Source organism: Aythya ferina (assembly GCF_964211825.1).
Source record: "Aythya ferina genome assembly, chromosome: 1".
In the NCBI taxonomy this organism is placed as follows: domain Eukaryota; kingdom Metazoa; phylum Chordata; class Aves; order Anseriformes; family Anatidae; genus Aythya; species Aythya ferina.
The window spans coordinates 131,518,821-131,533,264 of NC_140296.1; the positions used below are offsets into that span (position 1 = coordinate 131,518,821).

The 14,444-nt window shown below is 37.4% G+C and overlaps 1 protein-coding gene across 4 annotated transcripts in view; it reads left to right on the plus strand.

Annotated features, from left to right (window-relative positions):
* RASSF8 (Ras association domain family member 8) overlaps positions 1-14,444 on the plus strand; it is an 87,947-nt gene that overhangs the window by 60,152 nt on the left and 13,351 nt on the right. For 3 of the 4 annotated variants that reach the window (XM_084506132.1, XM_084506130.1, XM_084506131.1), the window contains one exon: positions 7,809-8,002. In XM_084506132.1, coding sequence (XP_084362258.1) covers positions 7,900-8,002 — 103 coding nt within the window. In that variant the 5' untranslated portion in view covers positions 7,809-7,899. Of the gene's footprint in view, positions 1-814; positions 835-7,808; positions 8,003-14,444 lie in introns of those variants that run through there. The other variant, XM_084506133.1, reaches the window with a different exon arrangement.

Below are 14,444 nucleotides of genomic sequence, written 5' to 3' on the forward strand. Positions count from 1 at the left end.
TTAGGTAATGATTAACGAATAAATTAACATTTCTGAATAAAGCTTTGAGATTACCATCTTCTTAAAGAGTTGTTTCGTTGATTAAGTTGAAAATGTCTCCCTTTTTTCTCTTTTTCACAAATTGCATATAATTACAGCAAGATTTCTTTTCAGTAGTCATGTTGTACGTTGGCTTTTAAACCATATTTTTAATTGACTTGTAAAACTTAAGCTAATTCAAATTTAAATAGATATTTTAATTGTAAGATGTACTTTTTTTCTGCATTCATCAGTGCAAGCGCTGAAGTGGAGTGGCTCATTTGTATGCAATTTTCCCAAAAATGTAGTGGAAGAAAATGTTATATTTCGACCCGTATTGAAATGTAGGAAGTGTAGTAAGGTTTCTACATGTTTTACTCTGAACTTTATGAATTTTTTCTCCAGTTCACATTTGGAGTCCAAGGAATGCTTCACTTTGACACCTCAGCTGTTACTCAGGGTAGCTTTAGTCAAATGACATATCATAGCAAATGTAGCATGTGTTCTAGACTGAAATGTAAAGAAAAGATTTAGCCTTACAAAAGGCTAAACCTTTTTTTTTTTTTTTTTTTTTTTAAACCAAGGGTTAATCCAGTTCTTGCCAAAATGGAACACATTACCTCATTGCCTTCAGTTGTAAATATTGGCAATTGTGCACAAATGTCTTCAATCAAACCCTCAACTTGCTTTAAGTGGTTGCAGACAAATGGTAATGTGGATGGGTGAGGCAGTGTCTTCCTTGAAACCAACTCAAGAGTGTGACCTATTTTCTGTTCTTTGAAGCTGGGGCATCCAGAGGTATAAGGCAGCTTTGAAGTAAGAATACAGTTTACTTCATTGTAGCTTTCATATAAATATCTCTGCTGCAATGAAATGGCTTATTTGTTCCTCTACTTTTTGTTTTCTTTCACTCCCACACAGTATTTAGACCATATAAGAGATGGATAAATGTGACTTCCACTTAACATTGCTGCTATTAATAAAGTTGTGGTTGTCATTTTATCAAATGCACTGTATATTTGATGCTAATAAAGAACACTTATAGGGCTTTGGAAAACATTAGTGTGGTAAATGTATGCCTTTTGACTTGAAAATGGTAAATCACAAAATGTTTATTTAATGCATATGGCTTTCCTGAGCTGTTTGTTATAGAATGTAATGTATATGCAGTAGTACAGTCTCCTTTGCTAACATATCTGGAAAAGGATATCATCTGCCACAGAATAAAATACATCCCAGCTGTTAGCTGTCTTAACCTCTACAATGCTGCTACCAACAAACAAATCCTTTTGGGGCCTTTTGGTGAAAACAGCTTTTTCATGGTGTGTCTATTCAGGCCTTCATCTCTAGTAGGAGTGTGATTATTTTATACTGATTATTTTGTTAGTAGCTGCAATGCAGAGTGAGGAAAAGGAGTGCTTCATTCAAAACTACCTGCAGATTATACTCCAGTCCTAATACCAAAATGGATTCAAGGTTGTGATTTAGTGATTAATCCTATTTGAATGTGATTGAGTTGTATCAGAATAAATCCTATCAATTTCAATAAACTCAAATTATAGACTTCTGCTTTGAAATTTTGACTGCTCTGACTTGAGTTCTGTCATTATTTCCAAAATGCCTGTGGGTTTTTGTACCTTGCATCCATGTGGAGTGTGGATTTTTTTTTTTTGATATCTAATCTTAGGGAAAGGAGAGCATTCATTTCAGTGTTGTTCTCGTTGAATAAACTCAAGTGTGAGTGTGTCAAACTTACTGTTTAAAAAACAAAACTAAAAATAAACAAAAACTGTTCTTAAAGGTTACCAAATAGAAAAATCTTTAGTAAGCAATCTGGTTAATCAGCTCACCTGCTGGTTTGTGTTCTTTCAAACAATTTTGTGATGGTCTGAAAACATTCAGAAGTACAGTTGTGTTGCTCCAATATAGTAAATCAAGATGCAAGGTATTATAGGCTGTGGTGTTTCTGACAGTATTACTGCTCCAATTATCAATATATATTATCGGCAATGGGTTAGAACTTGTTTTTCTCTGAAGACACATGAATTTTAGATGCAAAATGTGATCATGAAGCTTTCTAGCTACCTCATCTCCTGTACCACATCTTCAACGCTGTTTTGTGCTGCAGTTAAATCATTGCTAAATGATAATCTAAAGATTCTTCATTTCATTACTTGCAGTCTTGAGCGAGTTTAATGAAGTTAGCTGAGGATGTTGGAGAAAGAGCAGTGATGCCCTCTTAATAAATTTGGGGGTAGTCTTGGTATACTTGTATGGCCTTCAGTTTACTCATTAAAGGTCAACAGGGACAGTGAAGACTTGGATTCAGACTTGCATTGACTGGGGGGGGGTGGGGGGGGTGGAAGAGACAAGCTCTGTTGAGGCCTTTGAGACAGCATGCCAATTATTTGTTTGTGTTGTTTTTTTATTATTATTATTATTTTCTGGGAAAATGATTTTTGGACTTTGGGGAACTTTTAGGCTATCTGGAGGCACAATTTCTAGCACCCATTGTTGCTAGGAACATCCTCTTGTAGTTGAGTTTATATGACCTCACACATCAGCATTGTCTGGACCTGTCACAGACTGTATATACATAGGCATAGAGTGCCTTGGATAACACTCACGGCATCTGGATTTTGGCCTGTTTTGTGCAGTCACGTGTTAGATCATCTTTCTGCGAATCTCATGTGAGGAAATTCCTTGCTGCTGAAACTCTCTCTTAAGCTTGTTCTCAACATTGTCATCTTCATGGTTGTGGGACCTTTGGTTTGTTTGTTTTAAGCAGTGCTTATTATCTCTGAGCACTCTTCTGGTATAGCAAACACGTAACACTCCACAAGTGGAAATCTCAGTCCCACTAAAAGAATTGGATGCTTCTTCTGTATAAACATTTTCTTTTTCAAGAAAGTTGCGTGCTGATTTCAAACCCACAACCTTTTCATTTTAAAAAACCTTTGTGTGCAAAGGATTTATACTTGATACTTTGTCCTGGACCTGCCATATTTTTGCCTGTTTATTCATGGGAAGCAGCATATCACGTAGGGTATTTCTTGTTCATCAGTCCAAGGGAAGAGGCTTTTTAGTAAATGCCAGTTAGCTTGTTTCCAGTAGCCAAATCTATTTGCAGTCATGTTCATCTGGAAAATGTTACTGTATTGCTCAGAATTTTTATGGGAGGGAGGATCTGCCAAATGTCTCCCTGGTCACCCTGGGGTAATGTCATGCTGTTCTAGATGTTTATAAGCTCTTTCTGGGTAGCTGAACTCGCTTTTTTTGTACTTAATTGATTTTTATTTTTTCCCCTGTCAAACCTTGCTTGTACAAACTGTTTTTACCAACAGCTTCCACCTAACAAGCTGGGTGGAACTAGCCCCCTGTCTGTCCAGAGCCCTATCTGGTATCAGAGTAGTGAAAGGAAAGGAGCACAACTTGGCTGAAGTGCATAGAACGAGAAACAAAGGCAGAAGCAGTCAAACTCTAGGCAATTCTTGTTTGCAGGTAACTGTGAATGAATGTGTCCTCACTTTTAAGTATGCTGCATGCTGATTATTGGGGGAACAGAGATTTGCTGAGGTGGTTTGGTCAAAAATCAGCAGTTAATTCCAGTTGCAAGAGAATTTTAACCTTGATTTGAGGAGCATGCTGCCTTCAGATGATGTGAATGTTGCAAAGATTAGAAATGAGGTGAAATCAACATCTTAATTTTAGCTCTCAGGGTTTCTCATGACTTGACACTTACATCAAGGATAGATAGGTTTGGCAAACATCTGCATGGACAATCTTTTTAAGCAGAAAACCCCTTTGCACTTTCTCAGTTCTGCCAGTCTTCTGTGAAGTAGCAGCCTTTCTGTGGTTTGTAAACTAGCTGTGAAGAGGTAGCCAAGTTGTGTGCGTGTAATATATACGTACGCTACAGCTTTCTTTCCCTTAGAAAACTGAACAAATGTCTGAAAGAGCAAGATCTGAGCCAAACAGGACAAAGGAAGAATTTAGGGAAAAATTGCATAATGCACGGCTAGCTGAGGAGGTTGCAGGCAAGGTACCTACCCACTGGGGAGATGGGCAGGGGAGGCAGTAGCTGAGGGTTGCCCAATTTCAGATGCTTGGTTCCAGTCGGAAATACCTGTCACTAGACAGCTGGTGACTGAAGGATGGGGTGAGAGGGGAAAGCTGTGATAAGAGTCAGACTTCAGCTTGCGTGCTTCTCCTCAGTAAATTAGCTTTCTATTCCTAATCATTGCTAAAACAAGAAGTTACGTGTAAGTTGAACTGATTTTGAACTTACAGTATTGCGAAACCTCAAGTGAGGTGTTTTTTTTCCCCCACCCTTTCCATTTGCTTTAGAGAAAAAAATTGTATGCTGTTGGAGGTGAGTTACTTTGCCTTCTCTATTGCAAAAGTGTGACGTATGTTTTCGGCACAAGCTTTAGTTTGAAAAATTATTTGGGGCGGTCAGAAGAGACCTCAGTGAAAAGGCAAAGAAGCTATTCATAGTACATGAGTTAACTGTCAGCAAATAAAGAATTGAATATGTAAGAAGGAAAAACAAATGCTAGTAAAAAAAAAGTTTTATGGAGTTATAATTGGGAAGCAGAGAGACACATACGGCCAAAAGATCTTGTTTTTCAGTCTTCTCTGTAAACTTTACTGAACAGTCCTAGAAACCAAACTAATCCTAGATGGTCTTTTTGCTGTTTTATAGATTTTCTTTGCTTAGAAACTATAATGAGACCTAGTGACTTCAGCACACAGATTTTAAGTTTCTAAAGTCTATTCACGTTCCATTTTTTGTGACTGACAGATCTGGGAAAGAATACCAGTAGTATGGTGAGTCACGCTGTCCTTTCCTTCAGTCCTACATGTTGGTCCCAATCACCTTTCCGACAGAAGGTGATACAGCAAGCTGCTTGTATGGTTTCACCATTACTATTTAGTCCATTGAAAGTGTTTGTCCTTTAAGAAAACTAATCGGAATATTTTTCCCTAAGCTTGGACTGTTTCAAAGATGCTTTGTTCAGATTACTTGCTGCTTTGGAAACTGGAAGTGTCAGCAAATATTTTGTTATTAAATGATGACTCTCTTCAGTTTTTTTTAAAGGTGGATGTTAGAAAAACAGATGACTAAAACTGATCTGCACTGAATGCAAGGCCACTGTGTGTGCTGGCTGGGGGGGAAGTGTACTTGCTGGCTTGCTAAATTGAGATAATACTTTGGATGTTGACGGACAGAAAAACAATTAGAGCTGTCAGATTCTTTGCTGACGTGTGTATTGTCACATGGGGAGATGGCTTGTTTGGTGCCAGTAAATTTGAACTGTTCAACTCTCAGCAAGATATTAAGTTAATTAATAAAGTTCCTTACAGTTGGGCATGGAATGTGAGGTCTGTTTATTTGTGAAGACAGCTTCTCCAGGAATAAACAATGGAGGTCACTGATGGGGCCTCTTATGTGTTTTCTCAGTCAGTGCTGGATTGCAGGATAATGAAATACTTTCTCCTGCTAGTTTATTGGTGCGTTAAAATGGACTGACTTACCTGACTGAAGAGTTTCTGTATTTGTATACTTCTCAAACTTGTGTGGATAGTCATTTTCTTTGAAGTATGTCATGTTACATGGGAAAATGTTTGTTTAAACTATTGACCTCTTTGGGTTTTCGGGTGCTCATTAATGTCTCAAAGGAATAAACTTCTGTATTCACTGGTGTTCTCAAAAGCAATCATTTTTCCATTTATTAATTATGCAAGCTTAATATTATTAATAATTATTTAATAATTATTAATTATTTGAAATCAAGCTTTACTTGTACATTTGGACTTAGATTTCTTTTGTTTTCTAAAAAAGGATACTTCTGCACAGGGATTTTGGTGTGCATACTCACTTTACAGCAGGATCATTTAGTGCTTCTCCACTAAATCTTGTCATGCTGATGTGGTTTGACTGCTCTGCCCCTTGCAGTGTTTGAGGCGTGCTGCTGCTGAATGTCACAAGTTGTCAGATGAAGATCAAGAGGTCTTTTGGGCTATGCATCGATACTTGTCAGTCGCTGAATGGAGTACATGTAGATGGCTGCAGAAGGGAAACAACCTTTCTGTTGTAGCTTGAGGGTTATGCTAGCACATCTTTTTCATGCAGAAAGAGATGTTGACTTCATTAGGAGAAAGCAGTTCTGATTAGGCTGTAAAATGAACTGTATTAAATTTTTCCCTCCAAGTGCAGTTCTGTTTAGTCTATCATCATCAGATTACCTTTTTTTTTTTTTGTGTAACCCTACCCAGCTTGTCTTTACTAATCTTCTCTAATTTTCAGATTTCTTTTACTGTGTTTCTGTGTTGTTCATTTCTCTGGAATTTAACTCTTCAAAAATATTTTCTTTAGCTTTATAATTTTACATGTATTGGATTACCTGATTGCATGAACTTCCTTTACTGTATTATCATGCCTTATTTTCCCCTATCTGCTTAAATAATGCAAGCATCTCATTAGTTTTTTAAAAGGAAAAAAAATTTTTTTGGTGGTTTTGTTTGTTTTTAGATAGACCGTTATACTTGGAGGTTTTATTTCAAAATTTTTGAAGTTCAGCATTTGAGCGGTTCCAGCTAGAAACTAACTTTTGTGACCTGTAATCCAGGTGGATCTGTTTAATCAGAACAAAAGTAGCTCCTAGTTGAGCTGAGCCTGGAACAAAACTTCCAGGGATCAAATCAGCAATTATCTAGATGTTATCATTAGACAAAACTTGAGTGTTTTAACATAATGAATATGTTCATGTTTCTGGAAATAAAAATAAATAAATAATAATAAAAATAAAAAAAGAAGAGAGCAAATGGTTGATTGCTAGTTTGTAACTTAGTTCCGTAGATATAACTTTTTTTTTTTGTGCACAGACGTTTGAGTGCAGAAAGATTTTTGGAATCGTGACATTTTTTGTCTCTCAAAAAAAAAAAAAAAGGCAGCACTGACTATTTTTTTCCATTTGCAAACATTGGGAATTTTCTTCTAAGTGAGATTGTGAGCTAATTCACTATATTAATTGGTACAGCTTCAGCATTATTTCACTGAAGGCAGTAGAACCATACTCAAAAGCAAGAATTGGATAGACTATGTTGCATAACTTACTTTTCAGTTTAGTGTCATTGCAGTGCATGTGGAAAAGCCCAGGGTAACGTTTAAGCCAAAATCTAATTTACAGAATCAGCACAATGTTGGCAAGCACGGAAGTACCTCCACAGCGTTTTCCCAATGTCCCTCCTTGCTCTAGAGAGAAAGAAACGATCTTTCTGCTTTCTTTCCTTTCTGGGTTTTCTAGCATTTTCTACATGGTACTAGGAACCCTCAACTACTTCTGTATGGAGAGCAAGGTGGGACACTCAAGGATGGCTGTAATCAAAGATGTTGTTTTGCTGTACCTGATAGGAATTACTGACCTGACATGTCTCTAACCATTCCCTTGAGACACCCAGGCAATGTGTAACGGAAGGAGGGCACTTCTTACTGGAAACTTATGGATTTACCTTGGAGTTGTTTATTTGATGCTATTTCTGTTGGTGCTCTTTTTGTCATAACTTATAATACATTAGGAAATAAACTGTAATGAAACTTCTGGTGAGTCTAAAAGAACAGAATATGTAGAGATTGCCAAAGCAAGAGATAATGGTTTCCTGCTATTAAGTTAAAGAAATGAGACCATGTACCTCTTCTACCCAATAGATGCTGAGCTGAATTTATACACTTTTTAAATTGGTAATCCCTGTCTATAAACACCAGGACTTTTTTTTTTCTCTTTTAGCTTCTGAGAGAAGACTTGCATTATCTCTTGTGTAGCTGCAAGTATGACTTGACTAGGTTGCATTCATGGCTCTTGGATGATCTGGTGAACCATGGAGCTCAAGGTATGGGTGGATGGAGTCCAGAGAATTGTGTGTGGGGTCACCGAAGTCACAACATGCCAGGAAGTTGTAATAGCCCTTGCTCAAGCTATTGGTAAGTAACTGTCAGCTGGATGCCTTGGGTTTGGGGTGAAGCTAAACCAAGGGGTGGTGGGGTTGTACTGAGTCTCAGAAGAGCATGAACATGTAAAGCACAATGAAATAACCTTGTAGTGTCTTAGAAGGCAAAGTAAACTTGCTGTCCTTGGGTTTTCTTAACCTGCTAGAGAGAAGTTTAAAATAAAAATAATAATAATTAAAAAAAAAAAAAGAAAGTTGTAAACTTTCAGTAAGAATTTGTTCTCTGAATAATTATATGCTGCTGTTTGTCATTGTAAATACAGTCTGGAGTAAAGAAAGTGCTGAACTGTCGATGTTTTGAATACCAAGGATACATAAAAGCCATGCAAAACAGTTGATTGGTTTTCACAAGCTAGTGATGTTAATTGAAATTATACACATTGAAAGAATATGTAGCTGTATTGGATATAGTATAGATCATTAAAATATATCTTTCAGGTTCCTTTTTCGTCCTGCACTCCACATAACTTGATACTAATGAAAGGATAACTTGAAGTTTGTTCAGTTTTAGCTATTTGCTGAACAGTTTATAAAACAAAATCAACAACGCCAAACCAATCATCTTTGAAGCTCCAGAGCAATAAAGAAGAGTCTTGTTAGTGCTGTCTTCAGTCTTCTCAGGTCTTTCTCTGTGGTTGAGAGTATCTCTCTAAAATCTCGCATCCAGTGGTAAACTGTAAAGTGTGCTTTTACTGTTTGTATTAGTTGCAGATTTTCACTTATTCCTAATCAGTTTGTGAATTGCTTTCTTCCATATCTCATTTTCTGCCTGTAGATTTTTAAAGATAGTTATGCTAGGATGATGATTTCCTAGTGATATAAAAAGCATCACATATATTTAAAAAAAAAAAAAAGTGCTTGTGGTAGCCTTTTCTGTTCTTTACCTTACTTACAGTATCTCTTTCATCCTTTTTCATCCTGTTTCCTTTTCCTCTTGCCCAGAAACCAAAAATGTCAGGATCCCAATTCTAGACAATACTCTTATCTTCTTCCGTGTGATTTCTTTTCTGTCTTTTTTTTTTCCTGCCCTCAGTTATTGGCTTGAATTCTGAAAACACTCTGTCAGTCTTGGAAACGCACACAGTTTTTGTCATTTGAGCAGACTTCCTTTTCTATAACACATCACCAGTTCACTTGGGGCATGCGACTCTGTTTCCATGTGGAGATAAATTTCAATTGCAAGCAGAGCCAAATTAAGATAATTCCAGATCATATACCTTTGGAAAATCTTTTCTTAGGCAAATATCCTCTCTAGAAAACACCTAGAGTAACCATATTCCAGCTTCTCAGTGGGGCTGCTTGGACAATATTAAACACCCATATAAATTATATGTCTTTGGCAGATAGGGTTTTCCCAACCCTCCTATCAGGCCATTTATCAGAAAAGCAACCATATGTCTGCTTCTTTGATTTGGCTTGTATGTACCAGTTTACCAGGAATAACTGTCACTCAAATTTGAATGGGAAGCTATTAAAATGTATTCGTTTAGCTCCCACCTGACATTTGGTGGTGGAAAGTAGCCAGTCTAAGTTGGCTTTCTCCTTGGTTGGCTCTGATCTTACTTTCCGCTTCTCAGTCTGGCTCCTTCAGCAGTCACATAGTTTAGCAGGACTCAGTGTTATTTTGTCTGCCTGTTAGTCTGTCTGCAAAGTTATTGTGATGCTCCTGTTGTTTTATTTTTCTTACGATATATTGTTAAGTTCTTGACTTAAACAATGCAATCCCTGACCTCCCAACAGTACAACCTTCACTGAACCTGCAATATGAACTGCAATAGATAATATTGTTTGTGTTGAAGTGCAGCAGCAGGAATATCTGCAAATTAACTTATTTTACAGCTACGTCTGCTGAAGAATGCACAAGCCAAAGATACTTGTCAGTACCTTTTGAAGACATCTGCAGCTCATGAAGCCTCTCATGGACAAACTAAAGCTGCCTCTGTTCTAGAGATTAAAAAAAAAAATAAAGCTGTACAATTTATTAAAAAATAGGAAAAATAAAATTAAAAAATAAATAAATAGAATGGGTTCTGCTAGAAAGATATTTCTGGAGATCATCTGATTCAGCCCCCCTGCTCAAAGCAGGGTCACCTAGAGCAGGTTGCTCAGGACCATGTTCAGTCAGGTTTTGAGTATGGCCAAGGATGGAGAATCAACAACCTGTCTGGGGAACCTGTGTCAGGGTTTGGTCACACTGGTCACACTCACAGTTAAGAAGTGGTGTGTTTTGTTTTGTTTTGTTTTTTTCCTTCGTGCTTTGTTCTGCTACTTGATCAAATACATTTCTCCTGATCTCCCACTGTAGGGGAAGACCCCCCCCCCCAAAAAAAAAAAAAGTTTTAATCTCTTTCCGTTCCAGCTCTTCTCTGATATCATGGGAAGTCAGTAGTAACCTACATCTTAACCAAACGAAAGCAGCAAGTCCAGCAAGTCATGTTAGGCTATACACTTTTGTATAAGATTCTGCCCTGTAGCCAAAGTATAGCCTAATCCCTTGGCATTGAATAGGAGTTCTGTCACTTAACTTGCCTATGTAATGCTCTTTGACCCATTACTTACAAATTAGTTTCTGTCACTAGTGCTCTTTCAGTGGAAATGTCTGCATGGCTCTTCCTTTGAGGCTGTACTCCTGATGGATATCCTTTGTGTTTCTTCTTCTTGCATGATGATCTCCTTCCCCTTTTGCCCTTCTCTTTATCATTGAGGAATAGCAAATGATTGTACTCCCAGTTTCTGTACAAATTAGTTTTTCAGTTTTCGTTATGCTTGAAGCTAAAGGTTAAATCTCAAATAAACCTAATTTTTGTAAATAAATAAATAAATAAATAATAGAATTATCTTCTTTGGTGATTCCAGCAAAGCCGATTAAAAAAAACAAGCAACACAAACAAACAAAAACACACACATATATTTTAACAAATGAGGAAGAGAATAATAGTAATCAGACATAATTCTGGATAATGTTTTGTGTCTCAGACTTAGAGAGACAGTCTCCAGAAATGCCTTAGCTGGAGGGAGGGTCTCTGGAATTTTGTTCAATTAAGTCATAAAACTATCAGGTTACAAGTTCGCAGAGAGTGAATTCTCCTCCCACTGGTATCTTGAAGAATACTTGATATTACCTTTAATGAGTTTTATTCAGGGACACTATTTTTTTTTTTTTTTTTAATTCAAGCTGCTTGCAGATTATGAAGTAAGATGAAAATTGACCTTTAATACAAGAAAAGGTTGTTTTGTCATCAAAAACTAAGGCTTCAACGCTTCAACATAATGCAAGAGTGTACCACAGTGCACAGATTAAATGGAAAACTGTGGGTCTTGTTTTAAAAATACTTTTGTCAGGAGAGATTTTTTTTTTAAATCGCATCCATCGCTGTCTATTTTAAAAATGTATATTTGACAGCAAATATACATTTATTTGCTGTCAAATTTATTTATAAGTACAAATATACTGTTTTTCTGCTTTCACTAGCTCTTCAGTGCATTCAGTGAAAATTGTGCCAAAACAGCTTCATATAAATTTTGCTTGCTTGTTTAAATTTCTCCTCTTAAATTGGTCCACTGAAAAAGATATGTGAAAAAGTTACTGATTTTTTTCACCTGCATGTGTGAAGAGATGGTTGGTGAATCCACTCAGTGCTTCACAAAGTTGTATACAAACTTACAGCCTGATGTGTATGGGCATGGTGGCTCCTCTCAAAATACTAAAATACTGGGGGGGGGGGGGGAACAGGCTGCATGCTGAAGATTGTGAGCTACTTGTGTTGGAAGTTAGTGTAGACAGATGTAGTTTAACAACAGTATTTTTTTTTTTTTTTTTAAGCAACCTTTTCCTATCTGTTTTCCATTCAGATCTTAAAAATAAATATTCTTTCAAGGGAATATGATGATGAATGGAGCAGCCACAAACACACTTGTCCTGTTTCTTCAGAAGTGGTGGTCTTCTAGTTCTAGCCCCATGAAGATTTTTACTGCATTTCTTGTGATTTCCTTCCCTTCTGGAGACTGGAGTGTGTCTTCTGTACCCCTAATGACATGTTTGGTTCCTAGAAAATGAATATTGTAGTCTACAGAAGTGAATCTTGAATTTCAAACCAAAGTGGATTTTGGTTTGCCTTGCTGAACAGCAGTACAGCTGTCTCTCTTCAAAATTAAGCAAATGCAGCTGTCAACTTTTTGTTGTTGTTGTAGTTGAGTATTCTTCCTGAAGATGAATTGGATGCATTTATGAAAATAAAGCAAAGACTTATTCATGCTGTTTTAAATATGCATTACAGCATTGTAAGGCTCAGCCAGAGCTCTATCTGGAATAATCATGCCACTTCAGTGTTGTCTCTTTTTATGTTCACCCCTTCCTCCAAACAATTTCTGCTAAAGCAAGTGCCAGAGCTCGCTGTCAAAGACTGAGTAAAAAGAATCTGAGGTTGAATTGAATCATAGCAGTGAGTTTGAGGGGGGTTAGAAAAAGGGAATAGTATTTGTTGTGTACAAACTAAAGTTTTCAAACATGGGATTAATCATGTAGTGTACTGCTGAGAATCACTTAAAACCTGTGTAACTTTTCACCCCAGCTTTTCATTCTCTACTGGTTTAAGTAGCAATGTTGATAGAGATGATAGAAAGCACAAGAGAGCAGTGTGTGGTGGTGGTCCCAAAGCGTGCTCATGTGAACTTCATGGTTTTCTAGTTACAGGGTGGTTGGGTGGGGTGATTTGTTGCCACCTTTGCTGATGTGGTCTGTCTAGTGTAGCAGTGGCACATGCAGCAAAGACCTGGGCTGGTTTATCAGCTTGCTACATCTTGCTGTCTGACCTGGGCCAAACTGTCTCCCCATCTTTGCTCTGCATTGCTTTGCATATTTAGGAAATCGGTATAACATAAGTGCATTACTGTGAGGTGCTTAGATGAAAGGCAGGTAGATGGATGAGATGACTTCAAGTGCTTTGTCTTGTCAGATTGCAATCAACTATTGTATACCCCATGTAAGAGAAAGGTTAACAGTAATAAACCAAGGCTTCAGGCCTGATTAAGGCAAACAAATGCATTGCAAGCACAGCTAGTCGTACTGAACCAAGTAGACTGCCTCACTGTCATTATATATGAAATATATTTTATGTATTTCTGTGGGCATGTTTTACTAGGACTTTGACCCCCACTCTGATTTTCCTTGTTTTCTATGGTATGGATACATGCGTATGCAAAATATGGCATGAGTTAAGAAACCTGAGTAACACAAACTCTGTAACCTCTGTTTTAAAGACTTTTTTTTTTTTTTAATATTTCTAATCATTCTTGTGTACTTAATGAGTTTTGAGGTAGCTGGAATGATTTTTTTTAAATTTGCTATGGATGTTAAGTATCACATAGTGCATGAAATGTGAGCTTCATATTTTACAGATACTGAGCTCAAATCATACTGGGTTTATTAAAATAGCCACCAATTACTTTTCCATCAGAGCCATTAAAGATTCAGGAGTTGATGATGTTGTCCCTTGGTAAGGCAGAGCATTTTCTCTGAAGTGTTTCATATGTTAAGAGTGCCTGCAAAATTTTCCCCATGTACAATTCTTTTTTTTATTGCTTTGTTCAGGAAGACAGCATCCTGCCTGGGGCTGTGGGAAGCCAAGAAGGCCCAGACTGGGGAGAGGGTGTGTTCATCAGTGCCTCCCAGAGCTCTGGTCAGAAGAGGGGAAGCTGGAAGTGCAGCTGTGTGGCCTCTGGTGACAGAGGCCTGCTCTTGCCCACTCAGGCCTATTCCGTAGGGAAGGAGAGGTCCCTCCCCATGGGGAATGAGTGCTTGTCTCCCTACCCTTCCCAGAAGTAATCTGAGACCAGAGCAAAGCCTCACCTGCCTGTACTGACTCAGTGCTGTAGGTCCTAGCCATGAAGCAGAAAAGACAATTAAAGAAAAGATGAGCCTTTGTGCTTGAAATAACCTCATTATTAAAATTATTGAAATAACCTCATATGGCCTGACTAGAACGGTAATTCAAAGAGCTCTGTTTTTACACGGTATATTGTGCTACCTGCATGCAGTGATGCGCCTGTCCCTGAAATGCTTTTTGTGTAAAGGTTCATGCCCCTTTGGGAAGGGGTGAAGGGATGATTCATTCCTGTACTGAAAAGCAGTATTGATGACCTCTCAAGTTAGAATCCTTCCAAAAGTGTTGCATGAGAAACATTGCTGCTACTAGTTTCCTTTGAATTCATTTTTCATTTTTGACAGCAGAAATAGTCGTTCATGTGTTCTTTTTCAGCTGCAAATATTAAAGCAGATGGAGAAGCTTAAAGTGAATAATAGTTGTGTGTCCTACTATATTCATGGAGTGTAATTAAGAAGTCCATCCCTTGAGAGTCTAAAAAGAAATGCTCTATTATATTGTTCCTGTGTTTCAATATTTTAATCACCGTTCATT